At 35.2% G+C, this 22,276-nt stretch overlaps 1 protein-coding gene across 7 annotated transcripts in view; it reads left to right on the top strand.

Annotated features, from left to right (window-relative positions):
- Rasal2 (RAS protein activator like 2) overlaps positions 1-22,276 on the top strand; it is a 254,957-nt gene that overhangs the window by 153,774 nt on the left and 78,907 nt on the right. For all 7 annotated transcript variants that reach the window (XM_042674319.1, XM_042674318.1, XM_042674317.1 and 4 more), the window contains exon 4: positions 19,476-19,582. In XM_042674319.1, coding sequence (XP_042530253.1) covers positions 19,476-19,582 — 107 coding nt within the window. The remainder of the gene's footprint in view (positions 1-19,475; positions 19,583-22,276) is intronic.

Here is a 22,276-nt window from a genome sequence, read left to right as displayed (position 1 = left end):
CATTCAGGCTGAATTTGTTAAAATGTTTAGAGAAGCAAATTAAAGTTTTGCAATTTAGTGAGTTCCTTGTAAACACAAAGTACTGCTCTAGCCACTGGCATTACAAAGATTAATATAAGGGCTGGGAAGGTGGCTCAGGGTAGAGCACTTGCCTTGCATGCATGAGGCCCTGGGTTCGATTCCTCAGCATCACATAAGCAAGAAAAAAGCCAAAAGTGGTGCTGTGGCTCAAGTGGTAGAGCTCCAGGGAACTTATACTTAAAGTACACTAGAATTCAAGTTAAAAATAAGGACATCAGGCTGGGTGTTGGTGGCTCATGCCTATAATCCTAGCTACTCAGGAGGCTGAGATCTGAGGATTGTGGTTCAAAGCCAGCCCGGGCAGGAAAGTCCATGAGACTCTTTATCTCCAATAAACTACTAGAAAACCAGAAGTGGTACTGTGGCTCAAGCGGTAGAGCACTCGTCCTGAGCTGAAGAGCTGAGGGACAGGTCCCAAGCCCAGAGTTCAAGCCCCACAACTGACAAAAGAAAAGAAAAGCCAGCCTGGGCAGGAAAGTCTATGAGATTTTCATCTCCAATTAGCTACCAAAAAAGCCAGGAATGGTGCTGTGGCTCAAAGTGATCGAGCACTAGCTTTCACCACAAAAGTTCAGGAACAGTGTCCAGGCCCTGAGTTCAAGACACAGGATTGGCACCAAAAAATTAATTAATTAATTAATTGTAAATAATGAATGCTGAAGTAAATGGAAGAAAGGATGAATTCAGGATGTATTAGTGAGATAGTAATTCTTGAACAATGCGAATCTCACTGAGTAGACTACAAGAATTGAAGGGAAAGCTAGATTATGAAGAGCTAATATTTTGCTAATGTAGGAGGCCCTATTTTTATTAACAATGTTGTTTTATTATAGCAACAAGTCTTGATCATTCTTTAGATAATAGAAATATTTAAGGGTCACTGAACCTCTTTATTTTTCTCTTCCTGTTAAGAAAGGGCAAAGCTGTGAAACAGTCTTAAATCAAACCTTGTAAATATGTGATGTGTATCATATAAAAATCCATCCAATCTGATTCCTTCATAGTGGCAGTATAAATGTGTCAGGAGTTGATTAAACATTTGCTCTGTTGACAGACCAACAAGCTTACTTCTCTACTACTTTCAGATTTCAGCTCTCCCTCTCCCCCTCTCTCTCTCTCTCTCTCTCTCTCTGTGTCTCTCTCTCTCTCCCCCTTTCTTTCTCACAAAGAACAACAGAGCTATTGACCAGAAGCCTAGAATTGCCCCCAAGTTCCGACCACCAGCTCGAATTCTTATGAAGTGGACTTGTAATATCCTTAATGTTGCTGTTGGCAGTGTGTTACATATTCCATTATTGTCGATCAATGCAGTCGCCATGCGAGGTAGGGGGGAGGAATGGAGGAGGAGAAGAAAGGAGGGATGAGAGCTTCCTATTCACTGATTTATCAACCTGCCTTTGCTCACAGGAAATCTTCATAAAAGGGGCTGGGATGCTGTTGAAATCGCTAAAGCAGGAAGGGGTTAGGGATTTGCAGTTCTTAGGGATGACTGAAAGGAAATTTGAAAACCTTTCTCCACAGAACAAAACAAAATGCTGAGTTAGTTCTTTCACCTTTGTTTTTATTTGATGATATGCTTTACTTAACTGATTAGCTATTGTGCTGTCTGGTTATTTAGCTTAAGCTGCTTTCAGTGTAAGAACCTGTTTCTTTTTCTTTGAATGTCTTTATTCTTCATTTTCCTGTGCTTTCTCCTGTTACTAAACATAAATCATTCAATTTCATTCTGACTTTCGCTTTCTGGCTAAAGCTTAACACCAAGAGACAAATCTCTTTTCCTTTCTTTTATACCATCCTTTTTAACCCTCTTTTTTCCTTCCTTCCCCACCCCCACCATTGTATTAGATTGATGTCAGAGAGAGTGGAGGGAGGATCACATTTTCTCTTTCATCAATACAGCCTAGCCAGCAATTTAAGTATTGGACCCCAAGAATTTAGTCTCTATATCCTTCCCCCCCTACTTCATCATTCAGTATTTGTGCTCTGTATGGAAAAGTTTTCTGGCTGGAGAATGAGTCTCCTTTCTCCCGGTGATGTGTCGGAGTGGTTGGATAGTAGCACGGAAGAAGAGAAGAGCCTCCTGTCATTTCTGGGTACGGTAGGGCTTTCTTGTTCTTTTAACTGTTTATTGTCCAAACTTTTCTTACTTTGGGGAATAATACCCCAAATTCTCTAAATACACTTTGTATTTTTAAGTGGGAAGGAATTATGAAATATGTTTAAGTTGTTTGCATTTCAAGTTTGTTGCTGTCTATAAAAATAGTGCCTTTAACACTATGAAAAGAGACTAACAGTTCACCTTCTTTTAACAAAGAGTACTAGCTTCATACAGGTTCTCATGACATCTGGCCAGCTGTTGGTGGTGTTTAGGCAACTTCTCCTAGTCAAAGTAGATTATTGTTTAATTCAGTTCTCAATACAGTGATATTGAGACTTGTTATGTTAGAGAGGGAGTTGGCTTTTTGTGCATGAAAAGGCAACCTAAGGATTCAAGAAGTAGCTTTTATGCAAGGTGTGAAATATTTGTAATGCTTTTTCTAAGCATATAAAATAGGACATATGGACCAGCTATTGCTTTAACTTAACATTAACAGATGCTTTCTAATAAATTTTCAAGTAGCAATTGATGATTGTAGGAAATTTAGGTTATAAACCCAATCATAGCTAAACTGATAGGAAAGCTTGACACTTAACAAAGTAATCCTATTGTAAGTACTTCAGTTCCTTCGTATTTACTTTAGATTATCTTATTTGTAAATTTACCTTTATTTTATATATACCTTTACCTTAAATAGGTAAAATGTAAGTGATCTCCTAATTAATTCCACATTAATATTCTCTAAGACTTATGAATTGTCTTCTGCCAGTTCAAAAGATATGGCTGTTATTGTTTAAACATCTTTCTTATAATTAGCCTAAGTTTCTTTTTGTTTTTATTTCATACAATTTTGTTGTCAATTTTAACATTCTATAAATTATTTCTTTTTTGTGTAGTTTAGGCTAAAGGGTCATTCTAATCCATCCTAATCAAGTCTTTTCTGATTTTGCATTTGAATAGATATTTTAAGGTGTTAAAATACGTTTGTCATAGCCTCATTTACCTTAAGAAATATGTATACCTTTTGAGTCTTGGTTTCTTTGAAGCCAGTCTCATTCGATTTGTTTCCCTTTCCCCTCCCATAACACATGCAAATATAGATGGGAAAATAAGTTAGAAAAACATAGAGAAGAAACGCAAATTCAAATATCTCTTAAGTAATAGTAATAACCTAGATCCTACTGTATCACAGGAAATGAAAGCTCCTTGCTCTTGATACCTAATTTTTCTGGCCTGAAATACTTCTACCATTATTATCTCACTATGCCTAAAAAGAATTTGATCAAGTAAACAGATGAGCATTTAAAAAAAAAAAAAAAGGCATTACAATGGTTCCTTGCCTATCCCTGCTCCAATTTGTCCACAAATGGAGGTTATTTTTATACAGAAGAGAGGTACTTAGAACTTGCTTAGAAGAGATGTAAATTTCTATATTACATTGATTTCTAAGTAATCAATTTCCAGTTACTTACCTAATGGAGAGAAACCTTAGCATATGTAATAGATGAAACATAGGTAAGTGCAAGTCATGATTCTACTCAAAGACTATTAAAAAAAAGTTTGGTTGCTGTGAATAGAAAACTGTATATCCTATTCTCTACTGCAAAAAAAATTAATTTTAGGATTAAAGCTTTCTTCAATCCATAGGTAGTAGGCCTTTGCATTTGTGAATGAACAAAAATTTAATAAGAACTAGGAACAAAACTCTAAGATACAGTTTGTGATAGCTTAAGGATTAAGCAAAACCTTCATGGAGGATTTTTGTTGTTGTTGCTAATTAGTTACCATTAGTGAGAACATGCTTTTTCCATTGAAGAGACCAAAGAAAAACAAATAGTTACATTTGCTTTAAGGTAAATACAAGATGAAAGAAATCAAGACATATGTCAAGTAGCCTGTCAAACTCTGCTTAATTTTTTTTATTGTTGTCAAAGGAATTTGAAGCCAAATTTTCCTCTAAAAGGAAGTGCAAGAAAAATTCTTTGTACTGGTTAAGCTCTACTTCACTTCTGGATAATAACCACTTACCTGATGTTCAGGCTCTGTTATTAATTTGGCACACTGCTGATGTGGTGAAACTTCATGAAACCATACCATGTCCATTATTTTACTCAACACCCATGGTTTCCTCATCACCTATCATTCAAAGTTAAAAACCCACTGTGAAACTTATTCTGGCACTCCCATTCACTATTTGGGTAGACTCCAAAAATTAAATTGATTTTCTATATCTTTAACAAACATTTCCCTTTCCTGCCATCACACATGCTGTTTTTCCTATTAGCAGTGCCCACATTCAGCCTTCCAACACTCTAACCCTGCTTCAAATTTTGCTCATGAGTACAAAGAATGTTCAGGACACTAATAGGTACTGCTGTTGGATTCAGAAAATTATAAAGCTTCTATGAGTAACAAAGTATGGCTGAGGATAAACCTGAAGTATATAAAAAATAATGTGAAGGATTAAATAATAATGTGAGATAGCTACAGAGAAAATAAAGTAGTACTTGATTGTGAAATTATATTTTTGGGTGAAAAGTGCTTTGAGAGTTCGAAGAAAGGTCACCTCATTTCTGATACAGAACAATATAGTTTTTCTTTAAAAGATAGGATTCAATGTGAATGTCAGACAGAATACATTTTTATGAAAATGTTGGGGGGATTTTTGTATGAAACTAGTATCATGAGGAATATTAAATTATTTTCAGGCCCAATGAGTAAACTGACTTAAAAGGAATGGAGTTCATGTGAAGAAGTAATGCAAGATAAAAGTTGAAGTGTATTTGGGGTGTCACTGTAAAACCTTTTGTAACAGGCTAATGATGAGGCAGACATCAAGAGGATTTTGATTTCAGACCCTACCTCAACAAACAAACTAGCTATCATTCCAGCTAAACAAGAGATGGGGGTAGAAGGATCACTGTTAAAGCTAACCCCAGGCAGAAAGTGACAAGTCTTGTCCGAACAAAAAGCCCTAAGTTTCAGGGCACGGCTCAAGTAGTATAGCACCTGCCTAGCAAATGTGAGGCATTGTGTTCAAACCTCTGTAAAAGGAGTGAAAAAAAAAACCAACAAAACCTCACTGCACTTCCTCTGAATGAATAAGTGCTACCCAGATTCCTAAGTTTGAAATTCAGTCCTTTTCAAAATAGTTATAATAACTCATTAGATACTCCCTTTCTTTCTATTTTACTACTTTTAGTCTCAGCTCTACAAATTTTATTTCAGTTTGCAATTGCTTTTTCAGCACATAATGATTGATTTTCCAAGTTTCTAGTTCTTACTTTATAGGGAAAAAGTATTATGTTTAGATCTTACCACTTTACATTTTGTAAACTGAATTTAAATTATATGACTTCATAAGTGAAGTAATTTAATGAGGAATGAGATTACTAGAATAATTACATTAAAAGGATTGAATTTTAACATCTTAAACATTCTACAGTTTCTAAATGACTTAAATAATAACTCATTATTTGGCATTGGCAACTGCTGTCTATTTTGTTTTGGCATTATTAGGATTTTAACCCAGAACCTCTAGGCAAACCCTCTACCATTTAACTCATGCTTCCCTTATCTAACTATTGTCTAATTATTTTCCTTCCTTTTTTTCTCTTTTATTAATGCCAGCACTGGGACTTGAACTCAGGGCCTGACCATTGTCCTTTAGTTTTTCTGCTCAAGGATGGCACTGTAACACTTGATCCACAGCTCTGCTTCTGGCTTTTTAATAGTTAATTGGAGAAAAGGCTATCACAGACTTGGCCAAAAGGGAACCCTACTGCATTGTTGGTGGGAGTGTAAACTTATTCAACCACTTTAGAAAGCAATATGAAGGTTCCTCAAAAAACTCCACATAGAGCTCCCCTATGACCCAGCAATCACACTTTTGGGCATTTACCCAACCAATCACAAACAAGTCTATACTAAAGCTATCAGCACAATGATGTTTATCACAGCATTATATACCATAGCTAAGATATGAAACCAACCCAGATGCCCCTCAGTAGATGAATGGATCAAGAAAATGTGATACACACACACACACACACACACACACACACACACACACACACAATGAAATCCTGTGCCTCCTTCAGAAAGAATGACATTGCCCATTTGTTAGGAAATGGAAAGACTTGGAAAAAATTATATTAAGTGAAGTAAGCCAGGCCCAAAGAAACATGAATCCCATGGTTTCCCTTATTTGCAATAACTAGTATAAGTCTAGGACAAGCAGAAAAGGTCAAAAGCTATGTACATATGACCATATAAGATGATGGTAAGTGAAATGAACCCCAAGATAGGGATACAACTGCTTTTTTTTCTTTCTAGCTATTGTTTTTAATGTATTTTAAATGTACTATGTGATTTTTTTTTGTTTCTTTTGTATGTTCTTCCCCCATGGTATAACCCTTATTTTCACTGTATTTGATGTCGATGCCCTGCATCTTGTATATAGATTTTTCTAATTTGTGGAGGGGAAGGGAAATAACAAAATGCTGAAATGAGGATACAGGTTTACCCATTGTAACAATGAGATGTACAAGACACTATGTTGAAAATGAACTTTACAACTTTGGGGAGGTGGGGAGGGAAGGAATGGTAGGGGATAAACAAAGGAGGAGGTAACAATGCTCGATAGGAAATTTACTCATTACCTTATTCATGTAACGGTAACCACTCTGTACACTATTTTTACAATAAAAAACGTTAAAAACAAAAAAAGAATAGCACAGACTTTCCTTCCTGGGCTGGCATTGAGCCACTATGCTCATTTCTCAGCCTCCTAAGTAGCTAGAATTATAGGCATAAGCCAGGTTTACTATCTAATTCTTAAAATTACACTTAATCTGGTGGAAAACCTATTCAAAAGTTGAAAGTCTGCCAGGTGCAGGAGCCTCACACCTGCAATCCTAGCTGCCCAGAAGGCTAAGTTCTGAGGATCGTAGTTTGACGCCAGCCCAGGCAGGAAAGTCCATCAGTCTTATCTCCAATTAACCACACACAAAAAAAGTTATTTCTGGTATGATTGGACTAAATATCCTGAAAATTAGTGAATTAACTACAACATCATATTAATGTAACAAAATCTTTAAATGAGTCAGCTCTTCAGAAGGAAAGAAAAAGAAGAGAAGACTAAAACTATAACTATCCTGGGGGCATTTGCCATATCTTAGAATTACTGAGAGTTAAGATTCAGTGCCTAATGAGGTAACTCATGGCCAAAGCTCCAAGCAAAGTGAAGAATTAGAACTGTGTCTGAATGAGTTACACCCTCAGTGAAAGTGGAAATAAGTGAAGAAAAGTCTGCTCACTGACAAAAATAGACAAATCTTATTTATCTCAGTCTGGACTGGCAGGGTAGGTAGGAGGAAAAATATCTCCTGGGGATTCATAAACAGTTCTTACCAGAACTGTTTCCAAAATGGTGGCTAGCAATGCTATATCAGAGGTAGGAAAGGGACCATTGGGATTGAAATATTTTATGGTTATTAAACAATTCAAGAGAAGGATCGAAATGATCAACTTTAGGCTGTAAATTCGGGTTAAAATGTAAAGGACAACTGCTAAAAGAGTGAAAGTAGAGTTTCTAATTTCAAAAGCAGTAGAGAATAAATGAGTCTCTTAATACCTGACCAATCTGAAGAAAAAAAATGAAATAAGGAAAAAGCATTTGTAACACAAAATGTGTGTGTGTGAGAGAGAGAGAGAGAGAGAGAAAGAGAGAGACAGACAGACAGACAGAGGGAGACCACAAGACTGTCAGACTGGATTTGCTTTTAATGTGTTAGTGAAAGCTGGGCATCAATGGCTTATGATTATAATCCTAGCTATTCAGGAAGCCCAAGTTTGAGGATCATGATTCAAAGCCAGCCATGGCAAGAAACTCCATGAGACTCTTATCTTCAGTTAACCAGCAAAAAGCTACAAGTGGAGTTGTAGCTCAAGTGGTAGAGCACTAGCCTTGAACAAAACAGCTCAGGGACAGCCCTGAGTTCAAGCTCCAGGACTGACACTCCCCATCTTCCCCCTCTCTGCCCCCCCAAAAGGCATTAGTGAGAGACAGCCATCACAAGGAACAAGGAAAATTGAAAAGTTTGGGATAAAACTCACCAGAAAAATACTAAGGGAAAAGAAAACTGATAAAACCATGAAAATGAGATAAGGTGGGACTGTCAAAAAATTAGTAGGAATCAAGAAAGTTCTTAATAATTAAAGCATAAAATGTGTTCAACAGGAAAACCTCATTTTATATGGAAAAATTGGTAGAAATATATGGAGCAATTGATAATTCTGTACAATCTTATCTATGAAAAATAGTAAACATATAGAAGATGCATTTTTAAAACCCACATTAAGCTTGAACTGATGGACATGTAGATTCCTGATTCTAACAATTAAGTCTTCTCAAGCATATATGAAATCTTTATAGAAACTGGTAGTAGACAAACTCCAGTCATACAGATTGCCTTCTCTAATAGCTGAACTAAGTTAGAAATTAACAGTAGAAAATTACATTAAAACCTTTATTCTGGTATTTTATTTATTTATTTATTTTGTTGGTGATGGGGCTTGAACTCTGGGCCTGGGTGCTGTCCCTGAGCCTTTCAGCTCAAGGCTAGTGCTCTACCACTTAAGCCAGAGTGTCACTTCCGGCTTTTTCTGTTTATGTGTTGCTTAGGAATTGAATCTAGGGCCTCATGCATGCAAGTACTCTACCACTGAGCCACCTTCCCAGCCCCCTCTAGTATTTTTAAAAGTTACTTATAAGTAACTCAAAGAAGAAAACATAATGACAATTATAGTTATTTAGAATGAAATGATACTGAATGGTGTATACCAAGATTCATGGGATATTGCTAAAGTAATTTTTATGTGAAATTTATATTCTGTTATATTGAAGAAGGGAAAGATTAAAAATTAATCAGCTATACACTAATTCACCAATTCAGAAACTGGAAGAATAAACAAAGAAATTTATAACAAAGGTATGATCAGATGATTATAAATTTAAAAACAATGAACAGAATCAGTAAAGTCAAGAAATATTTTTTTTACTTTTTACTTTTTTCTGACATTATTAGTATTTGAAATCCGAGCCTCAGAATGCTGGGCAAGCATTCTTCTACTTAAGTTATACCTCTATCCCCTTTTTACTTCAGTTATTTTCTGACTAGGGTCTCCTTTCTTCTGCAGTCCTCTTGTTTACCTCTCTCATATAGCTGGCATTTTACTGGCCTTAGACTTCAATCCTCTAATTTCCACCTCCCAATTAGCTAAGAAGTGGCACTGTGGCTCAATTGGTAGAGCACTCGCCTTGAGCTGAAGAGCTCAGGGACAGCGCCCAGGCCCAGAGTTCAAGCCTCATGACCGACAAAAAACAAAACAAAACAAAACTCTACTAAATATAGGTAAAAGTGTCAAGATGTGATCAGTAGACAGAGTATAAATAATAACAGAAGTGAAAAAAGAAAACAATTACTAAAAGTTAAAGGCTTAAAATTGGACAGTATCATAAACAATTTATATTGTAATTGAAAATTTTGACAAAATGGATAGACTTACAATGTTTGGTGGTTAAAGAGAAAAACCACCACGACAGGTTCCTCTTTCCTTTTTTACTACATTCAATAATAAATGATATTGAGTATAAATAATTTTGGTTTAATTTGCAGTAACATTTTTACATTAAATTCTCAGTAAATGATTATGTTTCCATATTTATAGTAAAAGTCTATACTCTTTTTTTTGGGGGGGGGGAGTGGTCTGGTTGTGGAGCCTGAACTCTGGGCCTGGGCGCTGTCCCTCAGCTCTTCAGCTCAAGGCTAGCGCTCTACCACTTGAGCCACAGCGCCACTTCTGGCTTTTTTCTTTTTGCTTATGTGGTGCTGAGGAATCCAACCCAGGGCCTCATGCATGCAAGGCAAGCCCTCTACCACTGAACTACCTTCCCAGCCCCAAAGTCTACACTCTTATATGTTTAATCCCTCCCTTTCTCCTTCTCCATTGCATCTTTTTCTCTGAGAAGGTATCTGGCTGTGTTGACTAAGAAAGCCTCAAACTCCTGGACTTAATAGTTCCTCCTGTCTCAGCCTTCCAACTAACCTGTCTTGTATATTCTGTCTTTTCAATACCTTCTATTAATATTGCTTTGAGGGTAAAAAAAACAAACTAGTTTTAAAAGCCTTGATGTAATCAATTACTAATAATACTGAGTACTTACATAATTATATTAAGTATTCTTTATTAAATGATCAGTGAAAACTAAAATTGTGGTATCAAAAATATAAGATTATATCTATAATTAAATTATTGTATCAAGATATGGAAGCAGCCCAGATGCCCCATAATAGATGATGAATGGATCCAAAATATGTGGCACCTATACACAATGGAATTTTGCACAGCCATTAGAAAAGAATAAAATTATGTCATTTGCAAGGAAATGGATGGAACTAGAACACATCATGTTTAAGTGAGGTAAGCCAAGCTCAGAGAGACAAACAGCCCATGTTCTCTTGGATATGTGGAAATAAGTTCTAAAATACACTGGGATATCATAAATTATACAGGATTCTAGACAGTGACACTAAAAAGAGGATACTCTTAGGAGAGAAACACAAAGGCATAATCCCTTCATGCCCCTGTATATGTGTGTGTGTGTGTGTGTGTGTGTGTGTGAATAGATAGAAACAAACTCTAAGATATGGAAATGAGATCTCTTTAATTTTTTTTATTTCTTAATGATTCTGTCTTCTTTATGTATGCTGTATTCATGTGTCTATCTTCAGGAGTAGAAGGAGGATACAGAACTTGAGAGAAAAAGGGTGGAAAAGCACAGCAGTGGAGGGGGCTGGACACTGATGAAAATGAACAAACTGGTGGATAGAAACAAGGGAGGGCTGGGGGAGAGTGAGGGAAGGGAAGACACTGTGTGTGAGGAAATGCACTCATTACCTGAACTCATGTAATGGTAATCCCTCTGTACATCACCTTTAAAACAACAAGTAAATTTAAAAAGAAACCAAAAACAAAACAAAAAATTATTGTGGAAAATAAAATTTGTAATTATATAGTAAAAAATTATTGGATCAATTATAGAAAAAGTTTAACCATCTTAAAGCGTATCTGTACATCAGACTAGACTTGATATTATGAAATATTAATAGATAAACATATAGAACTAAATTAATTTAAGAAAAAGTTGAGATAAAAGTCTTGGAGCCTATCAGAAGAAATCTAGAGGGATTCATCTACCATTAATAACAAAATATAATTCATCAAAGTAAAGCTAGGAGACCAGGCATGGTGGTACATACCTGTAGTCCTGGTACATTGGTAGTAAAACAGGGGAATCCCGGGTTAGAAACTAACCTGAGCTACTACATAGTGACTTACATACCTGTCTTGAACAGCCCCAGTACACAAGCAAATGAAGCTATGAGGTTAAAAACATCTTCGTTGAAATGCTCAAAACAGTCATTTTAAATCAATCAGTGCTTTGTTAGAGATTGTCCTTTTCAGAATTGGAGCTTAATGCTATTGGAATTGTGTAAATATTTGTCTCCTCACTTAGGTGTATTGAATATTACACTAAGATTATTAAAGGGTATCTTATTTTTAAAGAGTTTCTGTCAGTTATCTTATTCAGCAATCAGTAGTAAATTTTCTTGATAACTTGTTTTCTTGTTTTGTTCATTTTTTTCATCAATACACTTTGTTATTAAATAAGTAACTCTTTACCTGACTGCCTCACTTCTGTGTATTTCTTGGCTAGGATATTCTTGTCAACATCAGCACTCCAGTAGTGAATTTTTCCACATGAGCTTTGTTTGTTTTCAAGTAACTCTCAACAAGATTGACTTAATTTTTAAAAAAAATAGGAATAATTGTATGCATATTGTTACAGTTCTTTAACTTGTTTTGAAAAGAAATTTTAAAAAAAACTGAAGTCTCCCTGATAACATTTCTTTTTTTTCCCCCATTACAGCTCATTATACAAAATACACAAACATGATACTGATCTTGATTCTGACTCTAACCTGCTGACCAAACACATGCAGAATACTTGAACATCTTCTTTCCATGTTTATAAAATCAGGGTAATTCCAGCTCAAACGGATTGTTAATGTGAATTAAAGAGAGAACCTATAGAAAACATGTAGCATGTATTAAGTAGTGAGTTGGTGTTACAGTTACTAGATTTGTGTTGTTATTATTTAAAAGGCTGGTTGTTAACACTATAACCAGAGATACGTTTTATACCTGAACCTTAATATCTCTGAACTGTGTGTTTAACCTTTTCAGTGAGAGTGTTATTTGAACTAACACTGTTCTTTGCCATCTTATCCACCATTGCCATGTGAAGTCCTAAATTAAAGAATGGAGAATAGTCATGGATGGTGTTTAGATTTCTTGACCAGAGAGAAATCTGTTTTCCTGTTATATTAGTAAGAATAGGTGTAAAAACAGTAATAATAATAATAAATATATTCAGGCAAAGAAAAGATGGAGGCCAGATAGCTGTACAGTTTAATAATTCACCCCCATTTCTCTACTTCACACCAGTTCTACCTACTAGAGTGTCTAAGACAGGATCTGAAAGGATTGCTTGTTTGAGTGAAGTGCTGCAGTCTAAGTGAAACCAGTTGGGATGAATTACAGGGCCTCTGTGTATTTATATTTCAGAGGGTGCAGAGGCTTTAAAACAGTCAAGGGGAGATACACCTGAAACGTCCTATTGAAAATTATAAGGTCTGTAGACACCTAGGCACTATGTGTTAGCAACTACAGAAAGGAAGTAGGTGATTTTCTTTTCCATTCTTGACACTATTCCTTTATAATAATTTCCTAACTCCCAACTGTAAATTCCCCTTGAATCCTCTTATAAAAAAAGATGAAAGTTCATTTTTGTGAAAGCATTTTTTATATCACATTTTACCTTTCATTATCAAAGCTCCTTGGAGAGGTACATACTCATTGCCTGCTACTATTCTACCCTTCCTGTTTTGTTTCTTTAGTAATTCGATGTTACCTATAGAAAAAAACTTCCCAATTTAAAATTCATAGCATATTTGTTTCTTGTTCATTAGTAACTTGAGCCATTGACACCTCATCTTATTCACTGTTGTTATGCATATAATATAAAGGCAAATAGATTATAGTGAAGTACAGTTATTCACTGTCACACTGAAATTTCAGTGACTTAAATTGCTATATATATATGTACATATATAAAGAGTTTTAGTATATACGTATGTTTGTATTCAGTATTTTATGACTGCAGACATTTTTTTAAAAAAATTTTATTGTGAAGGTGATGTACAGAGGGGTTACGTTTACGTGATTGAGGTAATGAGTACATTTCCTTTTGCACAGTGTCACTCTCTCCCAGCTTTTCCCCTCCACACTTCCCTCCTCTCAAAGTTGTATAGTTCATTTCCAACATAGTGTCTAATGGGTTTCACTGCTGAATTGGTTCGCCCTTTGTCCCAGCATTTCTGTCATGGTTTGTTGAAATGTTTTTTTTTTTTTTTTAAGGGACTATTGAACAAAAGCAATCACATTTATCCATGCTTTATAATTCTGTTACACAGAATTACTAGGAATTGGCTTGACTTGCATTTAATAAGAAGTGTTAGACATGCTGTATGTGCGAAGTGACTGCATCTGTGAACACACAATATTTTCTCAGAACCTGAGAAATACGTTGTTGTGAAGTGATATCCTTACATCATTGTTTACCAAATTCAAATGTTCACATTTCCTGCTGAATTTTTTGAAGTTATTTTCACAAAGTTAATGTTACTCCCTTCTAAGTTTTGTTTTCATCCTCATCAAAGAGACTAATAGTTTTTACTTTCAGGGGCTGCAGCAAGGACTAAGTAAGAAAAATACTATACTCAGTGCTTAGCCTATAACTAACATTCAATATTATCTAAAACTGTCATAGAACATTTCCTTTTGTACAAACTGAAGAGGTGCTAAAATAGTATCTTTTTTCTTTTTTCAAAAATATTTTAGAATTCTTTTCCCTACTTGCTTTTTAAAATATAAATAAAAAATAGTAGACATCAGAATTTGTGACATTTTAGCTGGTATTCATGTAAGTGTATGCACATAGGACCTGATGTCATATATGAAATTTAGTTACATGAGCCTGATGAAAAGTAAAAGCAGTTGATATTTAGGATATTTTGCCTGTAATGTCATTGTGTAACTTCTACTGCCTTTATATGATACATTCAGACCATTTCCGGTTTTCTAGTGGTTAATTGGAGATAAGAGTCTCATAGACTTTCTTGCCCTGGCTGGCTTTGAACTACAATCCTCAGATCTCAGCCTGCTGAGTAGCTATGATTACATGCATAAGTCACCTGCACCTGGCTGACAATTTTCACTTGTTAAGAAATTTGATTTCATAAGAAATCATTGGATTTAAACAGAACGTCACAAGTATGCAGTAAATTTCCCCTATAAATCTTCATGCTTGGGTAGGGATAGTCCTAGAGTAGAAGATAGCTGATAATGGTAGGTGCAAAAGAAACAATAACTGTCCTGCTCTGGAATATCTAGTCTCAAGAATAGTTAACAGTCTTGAGAGCTAATATGGTATATTGTATGATTAAAGGAAAAGACAAGAAACTAGATGTTCAGGTACTAAAAGAAATAGCAGATCATTGTGCCTGTCAAAAAGAGCTTTGATACTGGTGAGCTAGAGCATTTGGATAACCTAAAGGGATTAGCCAGTTGTCTGTGGAGAATGAAACTAGAAGTAGAACTTGTTTTGTGTTTTATGGCATTAATTTTTATTTTTTAGCCACATTCTTGTATTTATTCATTTAACAAGTATTTTTAAGCACCTGTCAAATGCCACATACAGGGAGAGAAGATACATCTGTGATTTTTTAAGAAAAACTCTACTTTTAGACAAACAGCAATATATTTTTATATAAGCTTTAACAAATACAGAAAGAAAAAAATGGTAATTCAGAATTCACTATCTCCCAAAACCTACTCCTCAGAGTTCTCCTAAATACATTGTTTCCTTTCCTTATAAGAGGTCAGGAGGCAGAGATTCAGAGGATCACAATTTGAGGACAGCTTGGGGGGAAAATTAAAGAGAAAAGACTGGGGTGGCAGTACATGTTTGCTATCCCAAGTATATCAGGAAGTATGAACAGGAGTATTATGGTCTTGGCTGACCCAGGCAAAAAGCGAGATCCTATCTTATCCTATCCTATCCTATCCTATCCTATCCTATCCTATCCTATCCAAAAGAGAGCAAAAAAGGCTAGAGGTGTGGTTCAAGTGGTAGAGCACCTACTTAGCATGAAGTCCTGAATTCAGACCCCAGTACTGCCTTAAGAACACACATGCGCGCACACACACACACACACACACACACACACACACACACACACACACACACACACACACACACACACACACACACACACACACACACACACACACACACACACACACACACACACACACACACACACACCAGGAATTCTTTCTTACATTAAGTGCACTAAAAGTCATGAAAATACTATTAAATTCTATGGAAGAGGTTGAACAGGTACATCCTCCACCAAAAGTACCTTTATTCATTCTAGTTGTCAATTTCTTTGCCATGCCTTTCAAAGAAAGCATACTGACATAGAGGAAAATGTGTTCGCTGAGAAAATGGTATTCATTATAATACCACTACACTTTGAAATTAGAGACCCTTTTCTTTTAAAAGCTAATTCTGTGTCAAAGCATGTAACTTCTTTAATCCAGTCTTCATCTCTGATTGGTCTGAATTACCCAATTTATTAAGTTTTGAAGACTAAGACAAAAAAAGGGTAGAGCTTTAATCAAATCATATTGGTTAGCAGAGGCAGATGTTAAGGAAAAGCACCAGGTGTTTTCTTGATGTTTTACAGTGCATCCCCCAGTGTGGAACTGTGTTGTAAGTTACTTCTTATCATTGTAAGTTGTCTCCATTCATGCCCAGTGACAAAGGAAATAAAACTTAACCAGGCTTTAAGCATATTCAACTATAACTCTTTTTATTATTATCATAAAGTTTTTTTATTGTGAAAATACCATACAGAGGGGTTACAATTACATGAGCAAGGTAATGAGTACATTTCTTATCAAGCATTGTTGCCTCCTCCTTTGTTTCCCCTTACCATCCCTGCCCTCCCATCTCCCCCCAAACCCCCCCTGCCCCCAAAGATGCAGTTTTTAGGATGAGAAAGTGGGTGAAGCAGTTTCATACATTCATCAACTGAAATTATGTTGTATATCTTTGTGTCTGTCTTATTTTCTAGTAAGCATATTTTTAAATGATCATAATTAAACATCGTAACAATGAAAGGTACTAATTTTACAGCAGATAGAAACAGAAGTAGTATGTAGCATAAGTTGTGATAGGGCAGGCAGGTATCTAATTTTGGCCTAGTGAGTATAGATTCTCAAGTCAGCAGAAATAGAACTTTAAGAGCATGGTAGCCAATTCTTTTATGCTTAGATATTTAAAGGAGGCAGAAGCAGGAGAAGTACAGTTGGAAGCAAGCCTGAGCTATATAGAAAGACTCTGTCTCACATAAATAAATAAGTAAATAAATGAATAAATAAATATGCAAATTAGCAGCAAACCAGCTCACTCTGCAGGCCTGCCTGCAATTTTCCTCCATTTCTGCTCTTGTAGAAGCTGCCACCTTATTTCTTAAGTGAATATTGATTTGTACAGGTGAATTTTGTGAGAAATAAAGACCCTGTATATTTCAAAGTCCTATTCTACCTCAGAAGATAAATTACCTTCTTGCTCAAGGTTGAGAAATCAACATACTATAAAGTATTTCTTTTCACCAGTTATTTTGGCTTCATCTTCTTTCATCCTTCTCTTTACTGACAGGTGTTTAGTCTTCAAGAATAATTTAATTTCTTCTTTCTGAACCCAGTACCAACCTATAAGCTGCAACAGATTTGTGATTTTTTAATGATGTAAAAAGAGAATCTTAAAAATGTACAACAAATGCCTGTATTTATTGGAGTTTGAAATGTAACTGTTCATGTTAAACAGTATAATTCCAAATAGTTAAAGCATTGAAATATATTTACTGAATGAATTCTTATACCTGAACACTAAAATTAGACCCTTGAGGGAAAAAAAAGTAGGGAAATGAGTTTCTTTTTTCTTTTTTTTTAACCTAAGCTAGAACATTGCATTGAAGAATTATTTACTAGATCATTTTATCTTAAATAATTAAGTTTATTTTTCTCGCAGTTTAGTTCCAGTGTCTGTTATCCTGAGATTAAAATACACCATATTATGATATTCACTCTCCTATGTCTTAATTTGATAAAAGAAGTTATTAAGCCTTTATAGATATATATCAGAGAAAAGATGAAATTTTCTTTTACCAGCAGCTCTTCTGCATCTTCATGTCCTCACTTTATAGAATTCCCTTACTTGGATAATTACAGTAAATTCATATTGTTAAAATCCAAAGGGCTTCCTGTTCAGTGTGTTCTGACAAGCTGATTTGCTTAAATTCCTTTGTGCCATTCCCATGAATCTGAGCTAATTATACTGCCATTTTTCAGAAATGTGCGTTAGAAGTCATGTGTGCCTAATTCTGACAATGGCTTTGTATATTAAAGCATCATTTACTCACTGATAGTTAAAAAGAGGTTGACTTACAGTTATTGGCCATAATTTTAAAATACAGTTATAGCATGAGACTCTGGCACTGCAGGCATAGAAGACGAGATGTTGTAGACTTCCCAGTAATTAGGAATGTTACAATTTGGTTTATATCTTCCGGTCAAGATGTTACAGAAAAGATATATTTAGTCATGGAAAAGAATATCAGTGCTGGGCATGCAAATAGTAATAGGGTAAGCACTTCCAATTGGGTTTTCTTAGGAGGCATTGATCTGTGTGCATTACTGAGTCTGAATAAAATGGTGTCCTTTAGCACTAGTGGGATATTAATTTCAGTAAATTTTTTCTTGCTGCATATTAGTGTAATGCAGTGAAACTTAGTGCAACTGAGGAGATACAGTTGCATGTATTAACATGGATGCATGTTAATAGCCTAAAAGTAACTAATGAGGATGTGCAGTCGGACGATTGATTGAATGAATAGCTGCAGTCCTGTGTTTCTTTCTCACTTGCTCTCTCTGCAAGCTGTAAAGCGGGAGGGGGAAGAGCAAGACAGGGAGGGAGCGAGAGGAAAACGCTTTCTCTTAAGTGGAAGTAGCACGGATCCCAGGGGCCAGGAGGCCAGAAATGGAAGTTTAAGCTGCATCTACCTTTTAACGAGAGAACAGCAGGAATCAAAATGTCAGTCTCCGGAGTCACGCTTCGCTCCTTATTTTTTAAGATCTGGAAGATAACACAGAATACTTCTTTTAGGATATGTTTTTTTTTTCCTTGTCCATGTTGAGATTATCTAATGTTATCTGAGAAGCTGGAATCCTATATGTCTGTCAGTTGAAGTGGAGATGGGAAGCAGTTGTGATAAAGGTATAATATATCTATCTATCTATCTATCATCTATGTGTGCCTGTGTATGTACATATATATATCTGTATATTTATATTATTCTAAAAACTTAAAATATAGCCTCAGGACAGCTTATAGTAATCAAATTATAGATCATATTATCTACAAAATCCTAAGCTTGTTTGGTTAGTTTGAACTAATTTTTGATTCCAGAGAAAGATCTTAGTAAGGTCATAGTGCCAGAACAAGGAGAAGCCGATCTATTTTTATATCTGCATAGGCATATATATTATGTTATCTTGGCAGCAGCTTTCAGTCTTCTCATGGCCCTTTTGTTGCAGACTGGTGAATCATCTTCTTTGCACAGAACCGAACTTTGACCTTTGCTCAAACACTATCAACTCATATGCAGCACTAGACTGTATTTTGTTCACAAGAATATTAGAAATTTCTTTTGGCTCTGTTAATAACACCTACATTGCTGATATAGAGAAGTAAACTCATACAGTAAAAGATACAAATATTAAGTGAATATAAAGATATTAAATGTAGCTCAAAGAAAATTTTTTATACAAGCACATATAAGTATACAAGTTATTACCTTAATCAAGTCTTCATTGTCTTTCCATGTCAGCCATCACAAAAGTAGAAACAAATGGTGTGATAAAAATGTAATGCTTCTTTAAAGTAAACTAATTTTTCTTATGAAAACCATTAATTTTATACTTTGGTTAAAGATCTTCACTTTGGGTTTCTTACCATTTCAACTTACTTTCTCTTTTCCAGAGGTGCCAGCAGAAAGGTCCCCCCGCAGACGGAGCATCTCAGGGACCAGTACATCAGAGAAGCCCAACTCCATGGACACAGTAAATACCTCACCATTCAAAGTACCAGTAAGTCTTTCAGTTCTCTAGAAGAATAGTGTACTTTTCTCTCTTCTTAGAGTTTTAAATAGCTACTAAGAAATCCTCTTGGGGAATAAAATGTTTACAGTACTGAGGTTAGAGGACAGTTACCAATTTGAGTAAATTAACTGTAGTTAATGTCTATTACTTTCAGTATCAGGTTTATTAGACTGGAGGGAATATTATTTTTGCTTGTGGGCTGTTTTTAAAAACATGTAGCTAAGAACATCAAATTTACATTCCTCTGAACTACATGATGCAAATTTTTATAGATGTTCCTTAATCAAAGTTGCTAGCTAAAAACTATCACAGTTCTATAAAGCTGCTGGTGGGAGTTGTTTTTTCTAGAGATGGAGGGATGAGATATTTTTTTCCAGAGCTAAATAAGGAGAGAGTGGTGAGACTCATAAAGTTGCAGAACAAATTCATATAAAATTAAACAATTATGAATTTTAATCCTGAACTTTTGCTTTGCTTACGCCATCTTGTAGACAACCACAAGCAGTTAAGAAATATTCTGAAAGAAGGTGACTCTAAAAGGATCAAGCAATGGTGAGAGTCAGTACTGAATACAAAAGTTTGACAAAAGTATGTTAAGATGGAAAGACCATATATGATAAGATGAGCTGACCACAAATTGGTTTGGGCCTTTTTGATATAATTCTAAGTAACTTTTAAAAAAAATGGAAGGAGAAGTTAGAAGGGTTCAGACTTAAGGCCTCAAACTTGCTAGGCCAATGCTTTACCACTTGAGCTACAACCCGAGTCCTTTTTTTAAATTTTTTGCTGTAGTTATTGTTTTTTTCAGATACATACTCTTTTTTCTTGGACCAGCCTCAGAATGAGATACTCCTACGTATACCAAAATCCTATTTCTTCAGCCTGAAGTTCTGTACTTTGGTTGTCAATTACTTCCCAGCCTTTGAAACTCCCCTCAGTTACTGGTCTTTGGCAAAGACTTGACCTACATATGAGGCTGTTAACACTGTGTTACCATACTCATCCAACCTTTTCATAAATCTGGCCATTTTTCTATCTCTTGCTACTAGACTATAGTCTCTGTGGGAGTGGGAAATTCTATTTTTATATCTGTTACTCTGTACCAAGCATAATACACCAAGAAGGCATTAGTAACTAGTGAATCACCATCACTTTGCCCAAACTAAGCCCTCAATAAGTATGTAAATAATTTCAGTAAGAACTTATTGAACTCATCTGTTTCTCTGTAAATCTAAGAATGGAGCTAGGAAAAATAGTGGGCTCTTTCTAAGAGTATATACCAGAGCTTTGGGGAGTATGATTGAGTAGTAAACTTACTGCTCACCATAGTAATTACATCTAGAAAGCATTTAATAAGAGATTGTTTGGAATGAATGTACTTATACAAAATGGTTAAATTTGTTTCTTCAACAATGAAATTTTTTAATTGATATTTGATATTCATAATGTTTGTGGTGTATACGGTGCATATTTGAAACTGAAACTAGATATAATTTTTTACTTAATGACATGTTTTAGAGATACTTCTCTGAGGCCTTTCTACAGTGTATGTATGTGCAAGGTCACATACTTTTTGGAATTGTGAGTTTTACCTTAGATTCTTCAAAAATAACTTTAGGCATTGGAATAGGTTTTGCCTCCTATAAAAGAACATGTTTTTCTTTTTTAACATCTTGTTAGGTTTTTTCACTTTTTATATTTATATTTCTTCTAAATGAAATACTCTTTATTTTATACATTGTTACAACCACCGCACCAGAGGTTGTAAGGGACAGTTGAGTAAGAAGTTACCCTGATACTTAAATTAGATCTTGCCATGCAATTGTACATATTTTACAATGTTTAAGATATGAAACAGGCTTCTTACTTTATATTCTGTTTATCAAGTGATTTGATATTTATGTTTGTATCATTTCTACTTAGATGATGCCACCAAGTCAGCTTTGGCTTAAGAGAACTGCTTATGTTCTGTGCCAGGTGCTTGGTTACTGTTCTAATTTCCATAGCACAATGGTCTGAGTTGGCCTTCCATGTGAATACAGCACAATGCAGTTGCAGCTGCCTCATTTGTATTAGCTTTGAGCTTAGCTCTGAAAGAATTCAGACACTAAAAATATATGCCAACACAACCAGAAAACATAGTTGAACTAAAGTGGAAGCTGATATTCCTATGTAACCCTCCTTATACTCTTGTCACTATGACACCTGATATTTCCCAATTAAAACCTTTGCATAGTTTTTAGGAGAAAGTAAAGCTCCAGAAAATAAAATGTACCAAGTATTTTTCCAAGTTAAACAAAGAAACAGAGCTTCATACCCCCTGAAGAAAGACCAGAAAGTATGCATTGCTTAAACAAAGGATTTCACCAGTACCTAGCCATAAAAATTATCCTAAAGACCTTCAAAAAATATACTTAAACTCCACCTCAGAATAGGAGACTCATAATAGCTACTTGAAAGCTCAATGTTTTGTACTTTTAAAAAGATTCCAGGATGATTTCAATATATAATCAAAAGTTGAGAACTATTTACATGTTTGATAAAATATAAGAACTCACTTTGGTCAGTTTTTTACTTATGAACATCAGTGCTTGTTTTTATACCTTCAAGTTTGACATAAAAAACTTAAGTGATGTTTCTTAGAAATTGTCTATTAGTTGGCCATGTATGTGTTTTCCATAA

Source organism: Dipodomys spectabilis, unplaced genomic scaffold, assembly GCF_019054845.1.
Source record: "Dipodomys spectabilis isolate Male_0828 unplaced genomic scaffold, ASM1905484v1 ptg000019l, whole genome shotgun sequence".
NCBI lineage: Eukaryota > Metazoa > Chordata > Mammalia > Rodentia > Heteromyidae > Dipodomys > Dipodomys spectabilis.
The sequence above is the reverse complement of the archived record's forward strand: the minus strand, read 5'-3'. Positions and strand labels throughout refer to the sequence as shown.